Source organism: Chlorocebus sabaeus, chromosome 23 (genome assembly GCF_047675955.1).
Source record: "Chlorocebus sabaeus isolate Y175 chromosome 23, mChlSab1.0.hap1, whole genome shotgun sequence".
Classification (NCBI taxonomy): domain Eukaryota; kingdom Metazoa; phylum Chordata; class Mammalia; order Primates; family Cercopithecidae; genus Chlorocebus; species Chlorocebus sabaeus.
The window spans coordinates 74,284,406-74,309,896 of record NC_132926.1 but is presented as its reverse complement, the minus strand read 5'-3'; the positions used below and the strand labels follow the sequence as shown (position 1 = coordinate 74,309,896).

Below are 25,491 nucleotides of genomic sequence, written 5' to 3'. Positions count from 1 at the left end.
AAACACAGTTCAAAATCATAGTCCTATAACTGGCATTGCAATTATAATGAGCTCTTATTTTATGAATGTGTCAATGAAAATAACTATATTGGTAACTGGAAATAATTATTAGTAAAACAGACCTACTTTAATGCTCATTCTGATAATCAAAAAAATTAAGATTACAGAATTATAAAATAATGGAGAGGGATAAAATAGATCCCATAAAAGTTCAACTTGGATTAAGTTAAGTTGAACTGCTTTTATTAGATAACAAGGAAATGAAAAACATTAAGTTCATGTCCAACAAATTAATAAATGCAGAAACACCAGCAAACACACATTCTACTGTCGGTAATGGCTGCTGCTCACAAATCAAGCTACTTGGATGAGAACAAGCCTAACCTCTAAGAGGACACATCACTGTGCTCTGTGACTGATTAGTCCACCAAAAACTCACACTGTCACAGGAAATGGAGTGAATCCAGTCCAATTTACCCATGAAACTGATTAGGAATAATTTGACTGGAAACTGCAGAGAAAACAAACCCTGAGTGGGCCAGGCAACTCCAATAAATGAGCTCTATAAGCAAGGCTGTCCAGTGCAAGAAGGGCATTAAACAGGCGGATTAGATAATACTTAGGCATTTCTGTTTATATACCCTATTTCTATAATTACCATCATCTTGATGCAAGTGCATTTAATCACTTAAAAGTTTCACTGAAAAAAAAGTTTAACTGATTTTTTTGCTACATCATTCTTGCAAAGAGAACTGGCATCTTGTAACTTGCTTTAAAGAATCAACATGTCTTATTCACTTAGGTTCTCACTGATTATTAAAGTGAGTTTTGAAAAGTCGATTTCATATTATGAAGTTTACTATGATATTATTTATATACTTTTAATAATCACATGAAAGATATGTATAAAATTAGTTGAGCTTTGTCAAAACATGGAATAAAAGGGTGTGACAATGGGGTCATATTTATGTAACTATGATAAATACTTATATTGCATAATTGTTTGCTGAATTAAAATACTTATACAATTACCCAATGTTTAAAAATTCTTATTCTACTTCTTACTTCCTTCCAAAGGCAAAGGGAAAACAAATGAAAACAAACAGTTTCAACTTGTGGTACATTTTACAGCTGTGAATTGAAAACATTTTATTCTACACTCTTCTTTTTTTCTTTTGAAGAATTTAGATTTCTTAAAACTATTTTTAATTCTTAGAATTAATCTAAGTTAAGAATTTAATCAGATACAAGGCAGCTGCAATCTCCCTGCATCAGAATTCAGGATTCAACTCATCAACTCTGATGAGAGATGTTAGGTAGTTCGGGTAGTTGAATATATGTCACACATTATTTTTATTACTGACTAATTGTAACTTCAGTGTGGTTTTCCAGATATAAACACTTAAAGTCATGTCTGAAAACAAAACAGAAAAAAAAATCCTTTTAATAAAATCTTCAGAGTCATGTTTGAAAGTAAAAAAGAAAATCTCTGTGTCCTCTTCAAAAGTTTACACAATGTAAATACATACGTATTAGTTCCTCGTAACTGAAAAAACAAAATTGAGGGGTTGGGGAGAAGTAAATTATAAGTTTTAAACAAAGAAGTTTTAAAGGCCGATGGATTCATGAAGTCGAAAATGACCTCCCAGAAGACAACAATCCCCTCATTTCACAGATGAGGAAACATGACTTGACCAAGGTTAAGTGACTTGCCCAAGGTCAAACAGTTAAATAGTGTCAAGGCCTTGCCACATCTCAGATCTTCTAAGTGAGATGCTCTTGCCTAAGAGATCGACTAATTCAATCACCTTGTAAAGATGAAAAACAGAGTCCCAGAGCAATCAATGACTTGCTTAAGGTAAACATCTAGTTGGTAGAAAATAAAAAAATCTGACTCCAGGCCTTGGTATTTTTTTAAAAGATATTTTTCTCATCTTTCAAACTGCTCAAATCAAAAAGAATAATTTTCTCACAAATCAATACATGAATTCAGTTAGGTTGGCAAAACATCTGGCAACAGGCAGCCAATAAACTGAAATGAAGAGAGGCACACTATGGGCAGACAACTCATAGGCTAATCCTCAAATGACTAATTCTCCATGTTAATGAATCAGAATAATAAAAATGAATAATACCTAGATTTCATGAATCAAATATTATGCACCAGGCATTTTATATGCATTTCCTTTCTCACTGAATCAACACAATTTTGCAAATTATACATCCTCCCTATTTTACATAAGTGAAAACTGAGGGTTGGAGGAAAGAGGCAGCATTTGATCCCAGGTCACCCCGACTCTAAAGTTAGACTATGCTCTCTCTTTGACATATCTCTGTATAATCACATGGTATTTTTGTATAATAATACAGAAATTCATTTGAAAGTATTAATAGCTAAAATTTATTGACCACATACTACATGCCAGGCATTTTTCTATCCTTTATGTTTAATAATACATCATTTAATCCTCACAGTAACTCTATCAGACAAATATATTAGTATTTCCATATATAAATGAGTAAGATGAAACAGGGAATGATTAAGTAACTTGTCTAGGACCATGGCAAGCAGTCAGTGGAGGAGCAGAGAAGTGTACTAGGAACCAACCCACCTCAAGTTCTTAATCATCATGGGCCAGCCCCTGGGTGTGGTGTTTTTGCATGACTCAGTCTCTGACCTCAAGAATCTTAGAATCTAGTAATGGGAACACACACAAAAATGCAAACCTACATAAACTATAGTGTAACTCATATACTAATATTACCCATATAAACAACTAAATGAGAAGATGGGGTAACAACTTCCACTGCGGAGGTACAAAGGGCTGTGCTAAGGAATGAATTGCCTAATGTTTCCAGGCACACAATTCAACGAAAAGACTTGGGTGAGTCTGGCAAAGCAGGGAGGTACATAATGCATAGAGTATCACACCCTTTCTTCTCCTTGCATGTTGCCTCTCTGGAGATTAGGTGAGAACCTGATCCACTCACTGCCTATCAGGAGACTTTTGTCTTTGAAACTAATCAGGAAGAATTTACTGGCTGTTAAGCTCTATAGCAAAAATTTCTGTGAAGGAATGAAACAAAAGGAAGGGAAACTAAGATGAGAGTGAGGGATTCGGGACACAAGAGAATGCAGTCAATTCAAACATAAACGTATTGTTCCCTATAGCTTAAAAATGATTTTCTTGCTTAAAATGTGCTTATAATACAGAAAGCAAAATCTGCATTTAAAATTCTTAAGTAAATGCATATTGTTATCATGTAAACCAAAACTGACTTTAAGTTAAATAATTTAGGTTGAATATACAGGAAAATTTCTTGACTGTATGATTGCTAAATTCTAAAACTTTTATTCAGGGAATATCCAGAATTTCTTCTGAAAGTCTTCAAAAATAGCTCTATACCTTTGCCAGCCTTCAGGAACCAAGCTTACCTGCATGCAGGCAAGAAGGGCCAGTGGGTATGTGAATCCCTATCAATCTGGTTGTACATACAGCTTGTACATACACATGGTCTCACAATCAGCTCCAAAGCCCCAGTCCACGAAACATTTAACCTCTGGTTATACTAGTTATTTGCAGTGGATGCCAAATTATGTCTTGCTACCTCAGTCCATTAAATGTTCAACAAGGAGGAATAAAAATGTGCATTTTTAATACTCTTTTCATATTAGCATATAGTCCCTATCATTCTCCTCCACTGCATCTCCTTGGAAATTCTGCCCCAAGGTCACCCTTCAACATTTCATCGAGTTCTGTTAGACAAAGTATATTATTCCACATAGCCCAGTGAGCGGTAAGGGCCATTTACTCGCCAAGTGACCTTTGGCTAGTATAAAGTATGTAAAAATCAGTTTTCTCATCAGTAAAACAAGAATCATCATAATACCTCCCTCATAAGAGCTTTCATCAGGAATTTTTTAAATGATGATTATTTAGTCTGTAAAGGACTGTGCTCATATACAGTAAGTGCTCACTAAATGGGAGCTATTCAAGTTGATTCCTAGAGGGTCACATAAGTACTTCTGTGGCCTGTAAAAGCAAAAATGAATCTCTTCCACAGCATCGCTTCTATTTGCCCCTAAGTAAATGCCAACGCCTGTACTCTAGGAAGGTTTTAACAACATGATTCAAAGAGCCATAGGGGTCCTTGCAGGCCTCTCAAGAAGCCTGGGAACAGAGCACAGCCCAGCCCTCAACCTCTCCAAACTACAACTTGATGTTTGCTTGCTGGTTTGGCGTTTCTTTTTCTGTTTTACACATTACATTTTTGCTAATTATTTTTGTGAACAATGGTTTTTTGGCAAAAAAAAAAAAGTTTGAAAACTGTTTAATCCATGTATCAGAGAAACAATTCAGATATAATAGAGCACCCTAAGTTTCATCTGGAAATATTAAAAGTACTCTGATTTTTATCATCCCACCACCTAACCACTTATAAATTAAGCCTAATTTGAAGATCTTCAACATTTACCAGTATTCAGTTATATTTACAAAGCAATTAAACAGTGGCTAAGATACACAACAGTGCAGAACAATTATAATACATATTAGGACCATGTTAATCCATCTATTATAAGGAATAATGTAATATAATGGTCCTCCTTCCCCTACTAAAAATGCAGCCTCATGTATGTGTGGGAGAGTAGGAGGTATATGGGATATCTCTGCACCATCCTCTCAATATTGCTGTGAACCTAAAACTGCTCTAAATAAATAAAGTCTTTTTAAAAAGTCAAAAACAAAAACCAACCTTAAATTCACACTCCACAACTTGGCCAAGCTACCTCTTCAGCCCATGCTGCAGGTACTTTCAGTAGATCCCCTTCACCCTGAATAAACTACTTTCTGTTTATTCCCCAAATCCATCTACAAGGTTACAGTCAGTAGGCCTTTGCTCCTGTTCCTAAGGATCACTGGAATATTCCTCAGCTATTTTCCCCATCTCTTTTAAAATCATATCCATCATTCAAGGTCTAGACTAAATTATTCCTCTCCAGAAAGTAGTTTCTGATACCCCTGAACAGATGTGCTTTCTCTCGCTCCGTCCATAGCATTTCGTGCTATATTGTGACACTATTGTTCTAATATATTAGTGACCTGAATGAAGCAGAACAGTTTGATGACTGCCTTGGCAATCAAAGAATTTTCTAATTGTTCTGGTATTTGCCTGCATGTGGTCTTTAGCACTGATATGTTCACATCAAATATCACAGAAGACTACACATTTAAAAGCATGCTTACAATATCAGTGGAAATGAATTAACAATCCAAATATGCTATTGGTGTATTTACTGTGTATTTATTAACAATTACTTTGTAGTCAAGACACACAAGAATTTCTTTTTAAGGATGTTTACTTTTCTAGTTAGTAAATGTACGGGATGGTTTTCACTAAAACATAAGTCAGCCAGCTGTTTGTTTGGGTTCTTAAACTGAATGGTAAAAATACAAGCAGTTTTTCCTCAAAGTACTCCACTTTAAACAAGCGAATCTGTTCCATATTTAAATGATTTAATTTTCTTTTTCTAAAAAAAAAAAAAAAGTTTAAATTTTTCATATAATAAGAACATCTTCTCTTCAGAACTTTCATTTCAAATGGCATATGGTTCTCCCTCACCCATCTGATACCCCAGGGATGCCAAAGCACTTAGGAGACCCAAGAGAGTGTGTAATCCAACATGACAGCTGAAGGAGGGAAGGCTGACAGAGGCATCAGAACAGGTACCAGGCAGGGAGAAGCATCATTCTGGAATCTGAGGGTTTACCCTTTTTCTCTCTTCCAAGTTCACCAAAACACTGCAATTCACGTCTCCTTGAGAAGACAGCATCACTGACATGAAAGTGGCACTCAGAGACGGGCTGGACCCACCAAGACAAGCAGCTTTGTGTACCTTAAACTTCACCAAAGCAGACAGGCTGGCCAGCATTTCTGCACTTCAGTCTCCTAAGTTCTCCATAACCCAGTGTAAGCTCCAGCTGGCTTTGTAGTCAGCTTCCCTTCCCTCTATACGGTGCATTTATGAGTTCAGCTGTGGGCCCTGTTAATTTCCCTCCACAGCCTTTCTTCTCTTCCTAACACATGCATACTTGAGCTCGCTCTGGAGTGCTGACTAAGGAGGAACAATAGGAGGCTTTGAGCAGGGCTCAGCCCCAGACCCAGTCAATATTTACTTCAGTTTGGAGGCACTGTTTTAAAGCTCCTTCCAAGCAGAACTCAACAGGAGGAGTCCCCAGAGGTTTCTAGATTTTAACTAGAGGGAAGAGGGGTATAGAGATAAATAGATTACTGTCCAAACCACTTTCTCAGAGAAAATAAGAGGCTGTTCAACAAGACAGGTTAGACTTTCAATACTAATTAGCAATTTATAACAGGAAAAACCAATCGTCTTCCAACACTGATTACTGCAGTCTTAAAACTCCATATTCAGGCTGCAGTGCAAATCTACTTAATGTGACCCACGTATATCTTGTGAGCAGGGTCCTGATCCTATCACCCACTCAAGAGCTTGCCAACGTTTGCCTACTCTGCCCAGAATGGCAATGCAAGAACTCTAGGTGAAGTTAACCCAAACTCCACGACTGACTTCCAAACCAGGTCTTATGTATACTACCAATTAAAGTGTGATTACAAAATGAAGTTGTGAATGCCAAACCCCATGAATTAAGAGTATGCTATGATAAATATTAGTAAGTATGCCTGCTATCTTTGTAAGAGATTGGAAAGGTTAATCTATGGCTATGAAGAGAGTGACTTAAAAAAAAAAAAAAGTCACAAATATTCTCTTCCTGCCAGTAAAAGAGGCTTACTATGGGACAGCAGGTGGGAGGTGAGATGGATAGTTTGTTCTAATACCATATTAGAGCCAATAAAGCTTTCCTGTGGGTGTACGTTGCATTCTGTTGACATAAATGTAGACAGACCCTCTATATTAAATATGAAACTACTTAACTGTAAGGATTTTTGTATTTGCCAGCTGGTTTAAACTTTTTTTTAAAGGTCAATTGCCACAGAACTAACCCAAAGTGACAGTTGGGAAATTTTACTAAAATGATTAAGGCTATATAAAATTACTGAAGATGTGTTAGATACCTGAGGAAGAAATCCATAGTTGTCTGCCATAACCAACTATAATACTCATTATTCCATTCAAATCATTAAATAGACTTTGTTCCTTTTGCTTAAAGACTTAACTGTATATTCCATTCACATTTTGCAACATTTCCATAAGAACAGAGCCAAATGATCTAAAAACTTTAAAAAGAGAAGTTGAAGAGAATTTACAACGGTGCAGTTACAATTCTAGTTTATGACAATCTTAGTACTAAAGAGCATCTTCTGTATTTTAAACATGTAAAATACATTGACATAACTCAGCCTTTCACTAAGAGAAATAAAGATAATTCAAACCATCCCTCCCTCCAAAAAAATGAGGTAAAAGGTGATGCACTAGGATTAGCCTATTCAACTGTCTAAATTCATCACATGCACTGGAATCCGTTCAGCTCTAGCCTTTAGTACATTATTTACCATATTAATAAAAGCTGAATAATTAAGCTGCAACTCAATCCAATCATTTCAACATCTTAAGGAATTACTAGATAGCTATACACATGCAATTTGATCAATCAACATGCTCTCATGGAAAAAAAAGAAAAACACTGAGTAAGCCTGGCTGAGACGTAGTCTTTGGTTGATATTTTTTAACTGCTATACAAGAATATAAGGAATTAGTATTTTAATAATACAAAATGTCAGTAAGTAAGTTATCAAAATTTAAACTTCTTGACTACCCTTTTGCCAAGAAAGCAAGCCTGGAGCAAGGGAGGGACTGTAACTAATATCATTCACCAGGCATGGAATCCAAGTAACATAAAATTACCAACCTTTAAACTTGAAATAAACTCATAGCAAGTTCATTCCCTCAACAAATTTTAACTTCCAATGTAGCAGGAAAAAAGAAACCTGATTTTGTACGAAATGATCTAAGAGCAACAAAGCTAAACCTAACTTTCCTATGAGCACAGCGATTGTAAATATTAAAATGCTGTACTTTTAAGAGAAATCTGTTAAGCAGAGTTCGCAGTGTTCTTTCAAATAATTTTGGTATGGCTTATGTTAGACCCAATATTTTTATTGCTAGTGGCCAAGTTCTGCCCACCGACATCACTAAATTTCTGGGTACAGCACATAAGGATCATTGATAATTTCCCTTATGAATTACTTTTTTCTGGCATAAATGAGGTTTGTACCTTCAGGAGTAAAACAACGTTACAAAATGATTATGTAAGTATATGACGGAAATTTTTTAAAAAGTAACAGGCACATTTGCTATCCACCTAAACAACTATAAACATAGGAAGTAAAACTGGCTTTGAATAACCACCAGACAATTCTATAGGAAAGCAGCCCTTTGGCAGTAATGTATTGCACAGGTTTCAATGCATTAAAATATGTGTTCCTTGACAAATTCTGTTTCCTTTCTCAGCTACATGTTGTTATGATCTATTTATGCCTCTCACATCAATGTGTATATAATATGTACTAAGTTTAAGAAAGTCAATAGCAAGAGTTCTCAAGCAGAGCGTCAAGGGGCTAAACCCTGCTCTTCTAGCAGCAGAATTCAGAAAAATCCAAGGATCCCAGGGACAGCCCAGCTACCCGTAAGGAGCAGGCCCCGATAGGAATTGATTTGTTTCAACAAGCTCCTCATTGGAAATACAAGCATCCTCCAAGAGGATGTCAGTATTCATTAATTTCTCCTTTGAGATGGAGATATCTCATTATAACTATGAAGTCCAAAGCAGAATATCAGGATTTTAGAAGTCAAAGAAGAAACAATATAGCAGAGACAAACTGAGAGGGAAGAGGGGGCATTAAAAATAAACCTGGCCAATTTTACAAAGGAGATTCAAAATTCCTTTCCGGGGAAGAAGATCCTGGAAGACCTGCCTCTCAAGAGTCACTCTTTACACATTATTACTCTTTTAGAAATCACAAGATAAAACCTAAAATGCAAATTCCTTTAAACAAAACCCAATGTAAACGTACAAATCATCTCTCAGGAACAACATACATTACAAAATGATACAATTTGGTCTATCTTTTAAAAAGTCAACTCTTCTGTGATGCTTTTAAAATAAGTTTTATTTGTAAGAATGTATTTTCTATGCAACTTACAAGGATGTATATAAAGTGAGATTCACAAGAAGATATATAAAGTGAGGTAACTCCCCTTAAATCTCTATTTTCCCCCCAATTTATTGAGATATGATTGACTTTATCCTTTTTACAAGTTTTATATCCGTTTTTAAAGTCTGGTCACGTATACACATTCCTTTAAATTTTCACAAGTCTGAGGGAGATATTTTTATTACACCCATTTATCTATTAGGGTAAAGAAACTGAGGCTTAGATTCACCACTATAAAGGGCATACTTACAACTCAGATAGAGCTGAAATTTAATTAGCTCTTAAATAAAACCAAAAAATGTTAACAGACAAGTGACAAATCTAATCTGATATGGGTTTTTTAATATCTTACTTTCTGAGTCCTTGCCTATCCAACACTCAAACAAATTTGAAATTTGATCTGTAACAGTTGCTATTGTAAAAATTCACAACAAAAAAGTACATACACAATGTTTTTACTACATGCAGTTAAATAATCTGTATAGGAACATATATTAGTATACAGAAGAACTTGGTTACAACCTATCAATATGATGACAAGTCACTGTTAATAACTCTGAGTTAAATAAAAACCATTTAATGTGCTTATTTTCTTTTTTAAAAAATGGAGGTGAAAAACAGTATTAAGAACTGCTGAGCATCTTCTACTTCATCCAAAACACAAATCTTAGGTATATCAACTCTATTTTCAACAAACCCATTCCTTAGAGATACGCAAATTACTTCACTTTAATCAATGACTATATCCTATTCCTAAATTTAACTATCTTTGAAGCATATAGCATAGTTCTTTTTTAGAAGCCACTTAAGTTCACACAGAGTCACAGAAGATTCTCGTATTTCAGGATCAATGAGAATCAAAAAACTGGAAACACTAAGTGCCTGTCACCCCCAAATTCACTGTTTGAGAACCCTCATTCACACCACAGTGAACATAAACATAAACTAACAAAACAGTACTATCTTACTAAATAATATTCATAGTTATTATGAAATAGTACCCAAAGTTCTAATTAAATCCATTGAAGATTTAAAAAGAAAAATATTTGCTTGTTTTAAAATTATCGAAATGTATTGGTAAAAATTTGTTTTTAAAGTAAAAGAATACTTAAATGAAGTTGCCACTGTCTTGTTCGTCTATCTCCTTTCATAAAAATACACTTGACTTAAAGTACAAACCGTTTTATCTTTTTTAAAAATAATCATCCCATAGAGGTATATTTCAATTAAGTCAGTCTACTTCTGATGCTTTCAAAGACTTGACAGTTCATTTAGATTAGTAATACTATATTTATATACACAGAGTGAAGATCAGTAAAAACAAAACACAAAAAGAAAAACACAGAGTAATCTTCTGAATTTAAGCAGTTCCATTTCTTACTTGTTAATACAAAGATTTGCTTTGAAAATGCAAATAACATATATGCTGTGAGAAAAGTGGAAGCATATTTGCAGATCTTGTATTACCTAGACTCTACAGGAGCAAAGGTTTCTCACTATGAGAATCATAGAACTTTACAGAAAGAAGGCATTTTGTCCCAAGTCTTTTATAACTCCATTGAAATTACAGGCTCCTGAAAGCCACCCACAAGAAATCCAGACATTGAAAGTAGAAAAACTGTTAGTCATCTTTTATGCTGAATGTAAAAAGAACATTTGGGGTTAATTTAACCACATGGATTTAAATTGGAAAGTGTTAAAAATCTGTTTCTGAGGTGTAATTCTGGCATTGCCACATAAAATACATCTTGGGAGGGTTTGCAAATAAATATCCTTAGACATTTATGACAGGATCCTCCTTAAACTTTCTGGACCAGGGTAATATTTTTATTCCAGTGGAATTTGTCTACAGAGACCAAATCTTATAATGAAATCCCCATCCTATTACCTTTGTTAGTGGTGTATTTTCAATGAAGCATAAACCTCAATGTAAAAGTCTGTTTTATTTGTCTGAGTTTTGAAGGAAAGTGGTTAGAAAGGAACACTAGGCATTCTGGGCTTTCTAAATGGCAAATAATTTTCCTTCACATAAATATGGAGCCATTTTAGAAACTGCAGAACTCTATGAAAAGTTCAGCGCAAATACAACCAAGAGTCCTTGAAGAAGAGCCAGAAGTAATCTCTCTCCTACTTAATTGTATCTAGAACCTTGCTGTCCAAACCACGGTTCATGGGCCAGCAGCATCAATGTCCTCCGGGAGCTTGTTAGAAATGCAGACTGTCAGGGCCCTATGTAGCCCAGACCTACTAAATTAAAATCTGCATTTCAACGAAATCTCCAGGTCTGTGTTCACCTTACAGTGTGAGAAACAGTGACCTAGAAATTACTAATCGAATGCTTCATGATGACAGGGATGGTGTATATATGCTATTTACTGCAGTATCTCCAGTACTGAGAACAGTACCTGGCCCACAGTGGACACTTGACATAAATATCTGTCAAATAAATCTACATGTACACATTTATAGTACTATTTTATACTCTGTAATATAATTATATGTATAAAATTATTGTATCTGCACAATGCTCTTAAGTTCCTTACAGGTGCAAACATTCTCCTATCCCTGAATCCTCTGTATGTCTCCCAGTGTTCTGCACATAATATCACTCAATAGTTTATCAATGATAACTTTTAGATATTGAAGATAGGAATATAGAATTTCTTCAGTGTGAAAACTTTGGAAAAATAAGTTCAAATCAACATGTAGTTGCTGAATTCATCTATTTGGCTTTGGTTTTAGATACAGCTAAGAGTGCTCACCCTAGGAATGAAAATAGTAATGGAAAACATTACATAGGGCCAAGTTCTGATTCTATGTGGTACCAGATAACAGGGATGGCGTGGATGACTGAAATCCAAAATTGAATCCAAACCCTCATGTTATTCAATAGCTTTAAGGTCTTTCCTTAACAAATCTTCTATCCAAGCTGTTAAAAGTTTGAGTATTTTTTTTTTTTAAGTTTCCTTTTCTTTCTCAAATCTATCCACAGGTCTACAGGCCTGGAGACAAGAAAATGGGCCAAAGCCATCAAAAGAGAAAAACAGCCATAGAGAGATTTACATAATAAATGAATTAAGTGATTAGCTCTCAAATAATCAGATGTCAATGAAAAATCTCGAGTTAAGTAAAAAAACTAATTTTCAAAAGACGTAATTATAATAGATATGTTAATATATGTATTGATAACAAGATCATGCCAAAATAATATTCAAAATAACGAGATATTCAGACTCGTAGATATTGCTGGTTCTCTCAGTTCATATTATAAAGGAAGAATGCTAAAATAGGGAGCCCCTTCCTAACAAAGAACTGCATTTTTTCATTTTAATTAACTAAGTTAGATAGTCCTTTCTACATTTTTTTTTCCTTCAGAGAACAGAGGATAATGGTAAACCAACAGGTATGTCTGACCTTAGGTGTACATATTCTTATGGAATATCGTGTATACATATACCCACCCGCTCCACACATACCACCTCTGTCATGTTGTCTTCCCAAGAGTATAGCTGACCACGGTGATAGCAGAGTGTGTAATTAGTTTTCATTGTTCCCTTGACAGCTATAGTTCCATACAAGACCCTTTGCTTTTGATGCTGTAAATGCTATGGAAAAAATACACTCATAACAGACATTTAATTATGGTTCTAGCAACCGTAATGGGAACACTGCCAGAAAAAGACTGGAACCTCTGGGATGGCAGAAATACATATATATATATATATGGTGAGGGGGGAGGTTCTGTTCTTCAATCATAGTAATTTTCAAAATATTAATGACAAGCATATGGTGGGAAAATTTTTAAATTTTTCCTTGAATCTTTGTTGACAATAAAGTATGTATACAATGCTACACCAATACTAAAACCACAAAGAACACTATCATGTCTGTACTAAAATATTAATAAGAATAAAGGCATTATTAATGAGGGAAATACTCTTTAGAATAGCTTTACATTTTGATACTATTGGTAAAGAGTGCAAAGATTTCATTTCAAATTTTGTTTTCTGCCTGGATTTTCACAGACTTAAAAAAATTATCACTTGTGATACAAAATATCTGGGTGCTACATTCTCTGAGGTTTACTTTAATTTGTTTTATACAGTATTTAAAATAAAGCATCCCAAGTTGCTGCCATGGCAGACACCAGATCTATCACTGAGGTCCCTTCTCTCCTTATTAATTAGTAATTGGGAGACACATTTTGGCAGCTTTCGTTTCCCCATTATTTTCTCTAGTTTGACACAAAACCCTGTCAGAAGCACCACTATTTGAACTGTACCCCTCTTAGTGCTGGGTCACTAAATTTTAATAAACGGAGCTCCCGCCAGAAAACTACTGAAATAGGCGTAAAAGTTTACTGAAGCAGTAACAGTAAACAAATATATGAAGAAAGCGCTGAATGCCACAGTATCTAAAACATTAATGGTCTGTCTGAACCCAGGGGTTATTGGCGAGATTGCAGAGCAGAGGCTAAAAGAAAAGGCCTTTAACAAAACCACTGCTTTCATCTGTCTGTTAAAAAGAAAAAAGAAGAAGAAGAAAAGTATTAGCTAAATAAAACAGGCCAAACACTTTGCTGCAGCAGAACTGTACATCTGAGCTTCCCTTAGCCTCCATTATCCCAACACACTGACTATAATTATTGGGAGGCAAAGATTTATAGTGACTATATGGATACAGAAGCCATCCAGAAGCCACAAAAGCTTTGTGAGAGCCAAAGAAACATTTTTATAAATGGTAAAGTGAGAAACTTAAAATGAAAACTAAAAAGACTGATACTTTGGAGGGCTGCAAATAACTACACAATCAGTTTCAAGATCTCCATCTCAAAGTGTCAGTCACTTCAAAACGCATCCTGCTACGATGGTGGCTCAGGACACTTGTGTGCCAGGGCAGTGGCCATGCTGTGCGAGTCAGAGGTCAGCGCTTCCACATTCCGACATCTGTCTGTATTTTCTTGCCCTGAAACAATAGAAGGGGAACTAGGCTCATTTGCTCCCACTTTGTTTAACCTAATTGTTAGACATAAAAGATAATTTCCCATATTTAGAGTTATTTTTTCCTTTTCCCCCAAATTCTCATTTGTCTCCATAAAATTAAAAACTATTAAAAATGTAAGCAGGTGAAGTTGTCTATACGTTATTGAGTTTAGTAAATGTAACCAAGTTGTATATCCCACTGACATCTACGAAATATGAAACATCAAGTATCATGTCTGTCATCGTCACAACCTAGATAACAATTTGCACTATAATTATCCAATCTGACTATGCCATAACTTCCTTTAAGTCAAACCACAACACTGCGTGTTTCATATAAAAATACTTTCGTTTACTTTCATAATTTTCAGGGAAAGAGGCAAGAGTTAATTCTTAATTATAGTTTTTACATATATAAATAATTAATACATTTTAAAATGGAAACTCTGACAGCTTGGAAACAGCAAGAAAAAAAACCACAAAAGGTATTTGTTAATTCATTTAAAAACAAAAGGTCACTTTGAACACTCAGTTATTTTAGTCTTCTCACTAGCCAAAGAAAAACAGACGCTAGATATCAGAGGAAAGTTTTCTGTGCAAAAATGGTCAACTCATACCTGAACTTTAACCATGAGACATGTATCTGTTATGAAAACGTGCACTTTATTTATTGCCTTTACACGACATCTACAACCACCCAAAATCCTACCTCTAACGAACTGAAGCAGTTTTTCATACGTGGCATTAGTAGTATTTATCTGTGCCCAGCTTAATCAGGCTAAGTCAGGTTACCTCTGAAATAAATTTTACAGAAGCTCTGTTTTTGCTGCAGTACATGACAATAATGTCCCCAGCCATCATCAAACACATGCAGTAGTAAGGAGTATAGTATAAATTCTTAGTAAAGTTTATTAGATCACTTGGTTTTCCAAATGTATCCAGAAATACAAAACACGACAGAAAATATAGTAGACTCAGTTGATATACTCTCACCGTTTTTAGTAACAAATATGAATTTACTTGTAAAATCATCTATGAGAACCCACAAGAAAGATTTGTTCTAATGTGATAGGAAGAGCTTATATTTCAGAGACAAAAAGGCTCTGGCTTAATATCATCTATCTTAAATAACCCCAACTGCTTCATTTTTAGAGGTACCTATACTCTTATCAGTACCTTTTGCTGGAGAAAGATTCCTGGTAGACTTAATTTAAAAAAAAAAAAAAAAAAGGCAACCAACAAATAAAAAGAACTACTTAGCATAATCAGAAAAAGGAGATCAGGATTTGGGGGTGGAGGTGACAATAGGGGCTATTGATATGTTCCTTTGAAATTAGCCATAAAGTATAAGTTTCAATAGAAAAAATTTATGGAAACATGGTACAGCCCAACATTTAACATTAATATATAATATGCCTGGGTTTAAGCATATTATTACTAAGTTAAAACATTCTTTTCTGTCAACTAAATATAAGATAGCATTTTAGTGAGTTCGCAAATAAGATAGAACTTTAAATGTAGAGAGCCCTGCCAAAATGATCATAAAGTGGTTTAGTCCTTTTCTATCGTCCATATTCATTTCTGGACCAATTTCACGAAAGAAATAAAATCGGTCTTAAAACAAGATGGCTGCTTCTAGGGGGGAAAAAAACCACGCTGATTTAACTGAAAGCCAAAAAACTAGCTTTTCTAAATCAGGAAATAAGCACTTAATCATATTTTTTCTAATCTCTAAGTAGGTATTCATGTACTTCCACATGGTAATCCATATATTATACTGTGCAGTTATTTTTAATCATTAATAGCAAAGTGATTTTTAAAACAGGTCTAATCGATGTGTACTAGTAACATGATTGTCCAAGGCATATACATATTTGCTAATATATATGACTGTCCAGAGCATATGCCCAAACTTCTACTTTTAGTTCATACCAGAATCATGATCATCAGTCATGAAAATCAGGTCACTTGATAAGCAATAATAGAAAGAATATTTATATCTTATATCTCCTAAGAATCCAATCATAAAACAGGCAGTAATATCCTATTACAATCAAATCAACTGTACTTGACTTTTTAAAAGTAAAAATCATAGGAACTGTTAGACGATCTTTCCTTGAACTATACTTTGCTGACCCTCCCTAAAGCAACTGGAAGATCAATTCCGATATGCATATAAAAATTAAGAGCATTTTATCCATCTTGAAATAATTTTAAAATAAGATTTTTAAAAATCATTCAAACCTATTTTTATTCCTCACTTGAGTGGAAAATAAGACCTGACAGTAACATTTTCTTCAACCTGTCAACTGTCAATTGTATGAAGGATGTTTCTAAAGATGACAAAGGTTTATTTTTCCTTATTGAAAATGATAGAATTCTACCTGAATGAAAGCTGAGCTAACCATCACTGTGGTACACTACTGTCTCTCAGCAACTAGTTAGCTTAAATAAGAGTTTTCAATATTTTAAAATAATGTTTTCATTGAACTATATGGTTTATTGTTTGAAAATTATATTCAGAAGCCTCAAAAACAAGAATTTGCATTCACTCAAATTTTCCAATTAGAAAATAGCATACAGATTTCAGTTTACAATAAATCCTTTAGAGAGTACAATAAGAACTATCAAGAATATGAAGATATTAGGAATGATTTTACTCAAAATCATGCAAAATAGTTGTAGTCAGAAAAAAACTTGATTAATTTTTAATTTTAAGCTAAGTGGTCCTGTGTCACTGTGCTCCTTTATGACTGACTAAATTTTGAAAACATAAATGCAGACAAATTTAAGAGGAAATAGATCTCCTAGTAGTGAGTAATATCCTATTCAGAAGCACTGGAAGTTCACATTAATCACAAGAAACTTTTCTACAAAACAGCTCAGGACATAGGTTGAAAAGCAGACTAAAATATAAATTTGATAATATAAATCAGGCCCTTAAAAGAGACAGTAATTTATTGATGTTTGGCTAAGACCACCATCACAAGACAAATTATTAAAAGTGAATATTAATACCTCATTTCTTATACTCCTCTTTGAGGTTTTTATACCTGAAAATGAAGGTGTTATCCGTCACAAATGATCAAAGGGCAATTTTTTTCCTCAGTTCAGAAGGCTGATCTGACTGAGTTGTCCTGGGTAAGAGGCAAGGACCTTCCTCACTATGCTTAGGGAAATTGAGGCTTCCTTTGCAACATGGATATTCTAATCAAGAATGCTATTTTAACAGTTTGTATACTGCTTCTGAAAAGAAAATTGATAATACAGAATCTTCAACATAGAGTCATTCATTATTTCAAACAAAATATCACAGCTTTTTAAGTCCTTATTACTACAGAAGTTATTCAACACATACACAAAAATGAGGAGGGTTGAGTGGTATCTTATAAAAAATTTCAAATTGATTTATATTGAAAAAACAAATCAATAAGCACTAGACCAAATGCTACCCAACATGTAAAATTCTATTCTTAACATATTCTCATATTTTGTTCATTTTTATTTTAATGCTTTCTCTCTCTCAAAGGTAAATTTTCTGGCATATACTTATCCCAAGCTAGCAAAGGCCAGAACTCCTGAAGGACTAATTGTATTCATTCATTTTCTTGGCCCAGCATGAAGCTGGTAGCTTGCTTGGTTCATAGCAACAGGGGAGAAAAGGAGGTGCTCATCTTTATCTGTCCTCATCCAACAGGAAACCAGGCCAGTGGACAGAATGCAATGCAATGCCTGTTCAGAAGGCATTCTGCAAGATTAAATGGCAAGAAATTCACAAAGTTAACTTGCACCCAAGTACCTAAGTGTTCCCTCCAAACCTGATCCTCAGCCTTCAAAGGTGGAAGCTTCTGAAGCTATTGATTGTTAGCCACAACACATATGACAACAAGATATTAGTTCAGTGAGGTGATGGTTTAGTTATCACCACTAAAATTACCTAACAGAGAGTAATAAACTACTGAAGACTCTGATACTTTTAATCACAAGTAGTTTACTGATCTTGGTCTTACCCTGAAAATGCCAAATTAGACTGTAGAGTCAAATCTGCCTCAAATAGCTCTAATGCTCCTGTCATCTAAAAATCAGACAGTTGAGTATTTCTGATAGTTTATTGTGAACATACAAAATAATGAATAAAATAGGTAGAACATATCTCAGTAGCTAACTCTGCTTTTCAAAATTCTATGGAAAACTGGCCAAAAAACAAGAAGCATACTTCTCTTTTACAAATTTCTAGATTAAAAAAAGGCAGGGGGGAGTCAATTCAGGTCTCTTACAAACATATAAGCATAAAAATATGGGTTATAAATCTCAGTCATCCTGCCTTATTTTTATCCTGGTACTTGCATAAATTCTGATATAAATTTCAGAATAATAAAATTACTACCAATACATCTAATAAAGTGATACGTTACATTGAGGCTTAAAGTTAATGCATTTTACTTGAAGAACATTTATGTTTCTAACATACAAAATATTACATTAAATATTTAAAATTTCAAGAATAAGGACAATCCTAAGTTTCGTGACAAAACTCATTCAAAACCAAGATAATATTCAATCTTTACTCACAACAAATTCTTAGATTTAAAGCATGCTGATTTCATTTATTTGTCAGTGAAAGGTCACAGTGCCGGTATACTGGTGTGTGTATATATATATAAATGATGATGGCTCAGATTTTTTTAAATGGAGCAAGTAAATTTTGAAAGAAGAAAAATACTCAAGGGAATATGATTAGGGAAAAAAAAATGTCACTGCTTCTCTCTTCTTAGCCACATACATTTGACCTGTACTGCCAGAGGATTTGGGAGTGTTGACCTAGAATTCACATTACTTTCACAACTCCAAGATCACATGTTAACAAAACTAAAAGGTGTCAATTATCTGCTACTCTAATATGAAATGTTTAATTTACAAGTCCCTACAAGAATTGAGAAAGTCCAAAGAAAACATGATTAGGTTAAAGTTTAGTAAATCCTTGATGAATTACAGAGATATTTTCCTCTTAAGAGTATAACCTTTTAAATTGATGATACTCAAACCTTAACGGAAGCAAAACACCGGTTGAGGAGGACTGGTATTCCTAAAAGAGTGTTGGTCATATTTGCTGCTGTATTATTTGACTATTGCATCAATAATGCCAACCAGTAGGAGATATGTTTAATTACCCTAATATCATTTTGGCAAATAGTCAAAATAATCCAAGAAGAACTTTCAATATGCACCCGATGTTTAAAAGTATATTCTTATTAGAAGCATCAAAAACTGTTTATGGCATACTTCAGATGAATAGGCATGTTCTTAGTATTATGACTCTCTCTATAAGCATAGCTACTAAAGAGGACTGTAAATAAAGTTTTATTACTGGAAGTCTTTTTAACATTACTTAAAATCTTTTTACATTCTTAAAGAAATTAAGGACAAATAATTATATTCTTCTTGATGTGGATTTTCATTACTCAAAGTTACTTAGTGACATTCCAGTTTAGAATTCAGCATAACATTAAAAGGATCATTTGATTATTTACACTTTCAGGTAAAATTTATACAAGTTTTCAAATTTTGGAAATATAGAAGATGCATTTAGGCAAATGTTATCATATATTTCTATTCAAACTGATAGTTCTCAGTTGCTATTTCACAAATTTGTGCGAATTCAACACATAAAATCAGTTTGGTCCCCTATCCAATAAATACTACCAACTAAAAAGTTATCAGCATTTGAAAACTCAGTATCCACCTCTCAGAAGTGAATACCTGGGTACATAGATTCTAACAGTAAAACTATTCTGACAACAAATAAGTTTAATATTTTTCCCATGAAACTACATCTACAGATGCTCATTTATCAATGGAGATGCAGTAATGAAACTCCATGTAGAAGATAAACTCCTATCAGATACACAAGTTACACATAACTCAAGTTACACAGTAAGATACTGTACGTAATCCCTGTGATCAAGATACATTTAATTCTGATTTTAGCTAAACATAATTTCAAATTGAATCTGTTAGTATAAGCTAAAGTAGATTTACTTCATTTAGACACAATATACATTATCATCAGTTTAATGTGCCCACTGAACTTATATTCTGAGGAAAAAATAAAAAAAATTATTTAAGTTGCAATTAAAATCCTCTATTCTTTTTTCAAAAGATTGAAGTCTTACTAGTTTAGCAAAATCTTAACAGATAGGTTCTATATAAAGACACAAAGCATGGCTAGCTTACTTTACAAAATAACATATATGAAGAGGAATTGCACAACACTGAATTTATAAAATTTACTAAACCCGTAGAAATTTTCTGAAGTATTTTCTTACTATTGTTTGTGAAAAACTGTTTTTATTTTTAAAATACTTATTCGGCATGTGGCCTCTTTAAAATTATATCCAAGTTGATTTTTCTTAATGCATCAAAAAAGCAACATCTTATTCAACACTTCAGAGATAAAACTGCCTACTTCTAAAATATTGTTTTTAAAGTAAGTTTTTAACTGTGATAACATACCAAGATAAATGTGTCCATAAATTCCTAAGAATAATAACTGTTAGGGCTGTATCTCTTGGGGTTAAGAGGAGTACATCATTCTTTCTTTTGGCCATTATCAAACTGATAATGATCAAATAGAAAGGTATTTCCACAAACCTGAAATCAGAATACCGATTTAGAAATACTCTTGGTATTTTAAAATTCTGCAGATCAACTTTGTCTGGGCAGGTTCAAAGCCTCCATGGCATCCTGAGCAGAAGAGTTTTCTGCAGGCAGGGCAGATCTATTAAAAAACATGACCTGTGACAAAAATCAATGTGCTAATCTCAAACCAAACAACAGTATCAAAAGCATAAAACAGAGATAACCTAAGATAAAATGTCCTCAAACTAACTCAGTCTAGCTTGACAGGTTAAGAAGGGGGGTTAGAGTAGGGGTGCTGCTGGTTCTTTCCGTTTTAAGCCAGGAAGACTGGAACACCCAGGTATCCAAATAAATGAATGCCATGAGAAAAAGATCACATTGTGGAGTTTGGAATGGGAAAGAAAAGACAACCAAGAGCAAGATATCCCAAATTCAACGAAACTATTTCAGTGTTGCTTTATTTAATAAGGTGCTAAAGTTCAGAGATACACATTTCTGCTTCGTATATGCTGCCTAATAAAGCACAAACGGGGGAAAAAAACTAACCAACATAATGAGACTTGCTTTTAACATCATCACAACTGGAAAGCTTGCTCTATTTGTCTTGTCAGCTTTAATAAAAGGCATCTCCTCTGGCAGGATGGCTTCTTTTTCTCTTTTCCTAATAGTGGTAAGTGGCATGTCAAAGAAGAAATCGCTTCCCATTCCACCACCCACCTCCAGGAGACTTGTTTTTTGAACCAAACTTTTAGGACTATCTCCACTCCTGTTTGGCGGTTCATTTAGGACTTGGGCAGTTACCTGAGTCAGACTATCCTGGACTAGCGGGATAAGGGGAACTCCCTCTCGGTTCTGTAACCGGCGGACTGCTTGTGGGGAAAATCTTCCCATCTTCAACTGCGCTGACATTACTCAAGCGGGGAATCCCACTCTTGCCTGCATGCCGAGGGGGAGGCTGGAGGCAGGCGGAGAGGGCCCGCCGGACACAGAAAAAAATTGGAGGCGCCCATCGATACCCTCTCTCCTGGAGAAAAAATTGGAGGCGCCCACCGATACCCTCTCTCCTGGAGAAAAAAATTGGAGAAGCCCACCGATACCCTCTCTCCTGGAGCCCGGGACGCGCACCAACTCTAGGCTAACCCCTGGCTCTTCCCAACTTCCACTGAAAAAACCTGTGATTTTAGATGCAATCGGTACTCTTAATAAATAGTACCTAGGAGGGCACTGAGACCGGGACACAGCTGGAAGCTAGCCTCTGTCCCAGAGAAAGCAGTGCGGTATGGGCCCAGCGGGGCCGACTTCTGTGCACAGATCCGGAAGCAGTAAAGGTTCCGAACTGCTCCAAACCCGGAGGACCCCGCCGGGCACTCTGGATAACCTCCCCACTCCACTCCCAGGGTCCGAAAACACCGGACGTCTGCGACTGGCCGGTGTCCAGCACGCGCGCTAGGACGGCCCCAGGCGCCCACCTCTAGTCTCCCGCGTACCCAGCGGGCTTCGGGGACGCCTACAAATCGGTTCCAGGTAACCGCGCGCGTTCCTCCGGCAGCACATCGCCAGGCCGCGGGCGAAGGGCTCCCACCTCCTGGCTCGGCCAACTCTGGCAGCTTGTTCCGCACACATGACGTAACCCGGTATTAGATCAAACTTTCTGGCATCTTGAACCCACTAGGGTGGGTGGAGGGATGGAGAAGATGGGAGAATCCTCGCCACTGCAAAGCGCGCCGGGCCCAGACTGACTCAGGGGCCGAATGATTTCCTCGCAGTTAAAGAGGAAAATAAAAACCTAAAGCTTCCGCTTCCCAGCCCCCCTCACTTCCCCTAGCCCGTGCGCTCTCTCTGCGCGCACCGGGAAAAGAAAAGGAAAAATTTAAAAAAAAAAAAAAATTTAAAAAAAAAAAACTTTGGGGGATGTTCGGTGGGTTCTTTCCGCAGTCCCTGCGGACCCACGGTCCAGGCAGGAGCTCCCGGCGGCGCACACTGGGGGCTCCCCGCGCCGGGATCCGGATGCCAGCCAGCCTGCCGGGGCTGGGAAGCGGAGAAGTGCCGACTCCCCGGCTCCCGCCCTTTTCCGAGTCTCCCCGCGCCCCGCAGAAGCAGTTGGTCTGGGCAGCCCCGGGGACTCCCAGGGGCACCTGGCCTTTCCGCGGCGGCTTAACAAAGAGGGGCGCGACGCGAGCGCTTCCCGCCGACGCCTAAAGCCATCAGCGCCCGGGCGACGCAGGCTCCTAGGGTGCGCGCCGCCAGCGGCTGGTGCGCGCGGATCCCCGCCGCCGCTCCTTCCGCAGGGCCCCGAGGCCCGGGTAGCCCCGGCTCTCCGCCCCTTACCGGCTTACCTGGGGTTGCTGCTGTTCCAGTAGACTGCGTAGCGGTCGGCGACGGTCTTGGAGCCCGGATCCTGGCTGAACACACACATCCAGAGCACCAGAAACACCAGCGTCAACATCTCCACGTGCAACATCACGCCTGGCCAGCGGCGGAGCCCCCGACGCGCCACTCCGGGGAGAAAGCAGGGATCCGGAGGGAGGGAGGCAAAGGGACAGAGAGAGAGCGGGCGCCAAATAAATATGAATAAATAAAAATGAAGGGGGGCAAGAAAGGAAAGAGGTGCCCACCAAGCTGGGCAGGAGTAGGAGAGCGAGAAGAAAAGAAGGCGGTGTGGTGGGGGGGATAAAGACAAACTCGCACCCCCACTGGAGGGTTCAGGAAGAAAAAGGAATCACAAGATGGAGAGAAGCGTGCGTGTGTGTGGTGGCGGCGGCGAGGGCGGGGGAAGAGGTGCCAAGCTGTGTCTCGGGCGGCGGCGGCAGGCCGGTCACCCCGGGAGAGGGAGGTGCGCGCCGGGCCGGGCGGCTGCAGCGCGGGTCGGGGCAGGCGGCGGCGCGCGCTGCACAGTCACCAGGAGTTTCGCGCCGCAGCCGCGGGGAGACATACACCGGCCCTCCGGGCCCGGCTCAGCGTCGGCGCAGCGGACTACGCACGGCTCCGCCGCCGCCCGGGGCCCTCGCACTGCGCCCCGCTTCCCTCCAAGTTACTTTGGCGGCCGGTGGGAAACTGCAGGAGGAAGGCGACGTGCAGATAGGGGGCTGCGCGCTTGTGGTCCCGGGAGTCTGAGAACCCCTTTCCTCAGCCTCCTCTGTGCCTTAGCCGGGCGACCCCCAGAAATCTCAGAGGAGTCGTAGGTGCTGCGGTGCCGGGCGGTGCGCGGAGAAGGGTGGGGATCCGGAGCCGCAACCCAGCCCTGTTGGTGTCCTGGAACTGGTTAAGCGGCAGCTGCGCCGGCGAGAAGCGGTCTTGCCTCGAAAACCTCAAAGAAAAGTTTGGCTCTTCGCGTCTTCCGGCAGGTCCCCCAGCACAGTCGGACCGCGGCGGTAGCGGAAGAGGGCACCCCGGGTGCTGGCCGAGCCTCGGGGATTTCTTGCGCGTGCTTTCCTTGGCTGGGTGTGGGTGCACCACAGTAAATGAAGAGCAGAGGTTAAGGCCAGCCGGCCTGGCGTAGCTGGGATGCCTAAACCTGCAAGACGACGCCAACCCAAGTGTTCGGCTGGAGAGCGGGAGGGGAAACAATCACTTTCAAATGGATCCCTCCAACTCCTGGATGGGCTGATGTCTGTCTCCGATCGCCTTCCGAGAGGGAGACTGAGCCCCCACACGCGGTGCCAAGAGCCCGGGTATGAGCTCTCAGAAGTGTCCCTGCGACTCCGGCGGGTCCAAGCCTAGCAACTTGTAGAGATGCATCAATCAGTTTGAAAGGGGAAAAGAGAAGGAAAAAAAAAAAAAAGGGATCGCACGAGCGAGTGGCACCTCCCCGATGACTACATCAGAAAACCTTACCGCAGCTGCTCCTCTTTACCTCCTTAGGCACAGCAGCAGCAACAGAGGTGAAAACCACAAACCGAATCCTAAAACCCCTACCCAGGCGGGAAAATAAATAAACTTGAGCGCAGCAGCAGCAGCAGCACGAGCAGCCCAGGAGGAATTGAAACGACTGGCAAGAAGTAGAAAGGGTTTTGCAAAAGTCAGTTTTGCAAAAGAGGGGGAAAAATAGAGAGAAAAAAATGCTTTATGGGAAAAAAATCTCCTTGGGCACGCCCCCTCGTTAATGACTTGCGTGTAAAGCCGACAGCGGCGGCGACCCAGCGGCAGCAGCCTCAGCAGAGCGCGAGGCCGCGCGCGTGAACGTGGACGTGGGCGGGGGGATGGGGCTCCGCCCGGGCGTGTTGCGCGGGACGCGGGGCGCGGGGCTGGCGAGCGGGCGGGCGGCGCGAGCGCGGGTGTGAGCTCCGGACAGAGCAGGGGGAGGTGCCGCCAGCCCGCGCCCAGCCAGCGCTGCTGCCGCGGCGGCCCGGGTCATGTGGACTGCTTTTTTTTTTTTTTTTTTTTCCTTTTCCTCCTTCCACGCCGTTTACTTGGGAAGGGTGGGGGCGGGTGGGGGGGAATAGCTGGAGCAGCCAGTCAGGGAACGGCCTGCTGTTTGCTTACAGATTGGGGGTTTTTCCTCTCTCTTTACTCCAACCGGATTGGTTTGCTCCACGAGAAAGAGGCGTTTTCCTAATCTCCTCCCTTCCCCACGCCTCCTACCCCCTCCCCCCTCCCCACCTTCCAGAAACCTGACTAATTGAATTAGTGGGAGTGCCGAGGCGCCCCCTCCTGCGCCCGAGCCCGGCAGCCACGT

At 38.4% G+C, this 25,491-nt stretch overlaps 1 protein-coding gene across 2 annotated transcripts in view; it reads right to left on the bottom strand.

Moving 5' to 3' along the window:
• EFNA5 (ephrin A5) overlaps positions 1–25,095 on the bottom strand; it is a 294,051-nt gene extending 268,956 nt beyond the window's left edge. Inside the window, exon 1 of one of the 2 annotated variants that reach the window (XM_008014092.3) lies at positions 23,153–25,095. In XM_008014092.3, the coding sequence (XP_008012283.1) occupies positions 23,153–23,277 (125 nt within the window). In that variant the 5' untranslated portion in view covers positions 23,278–25,095. The remainder of the gene's footprint in view (positions 1–23,152) is intronic. The other variant, XM_008014091.3, reaches the window with a different exon arrangement.
• Positions 25,096–25,491: the final 396 nt, after the last annotated feature.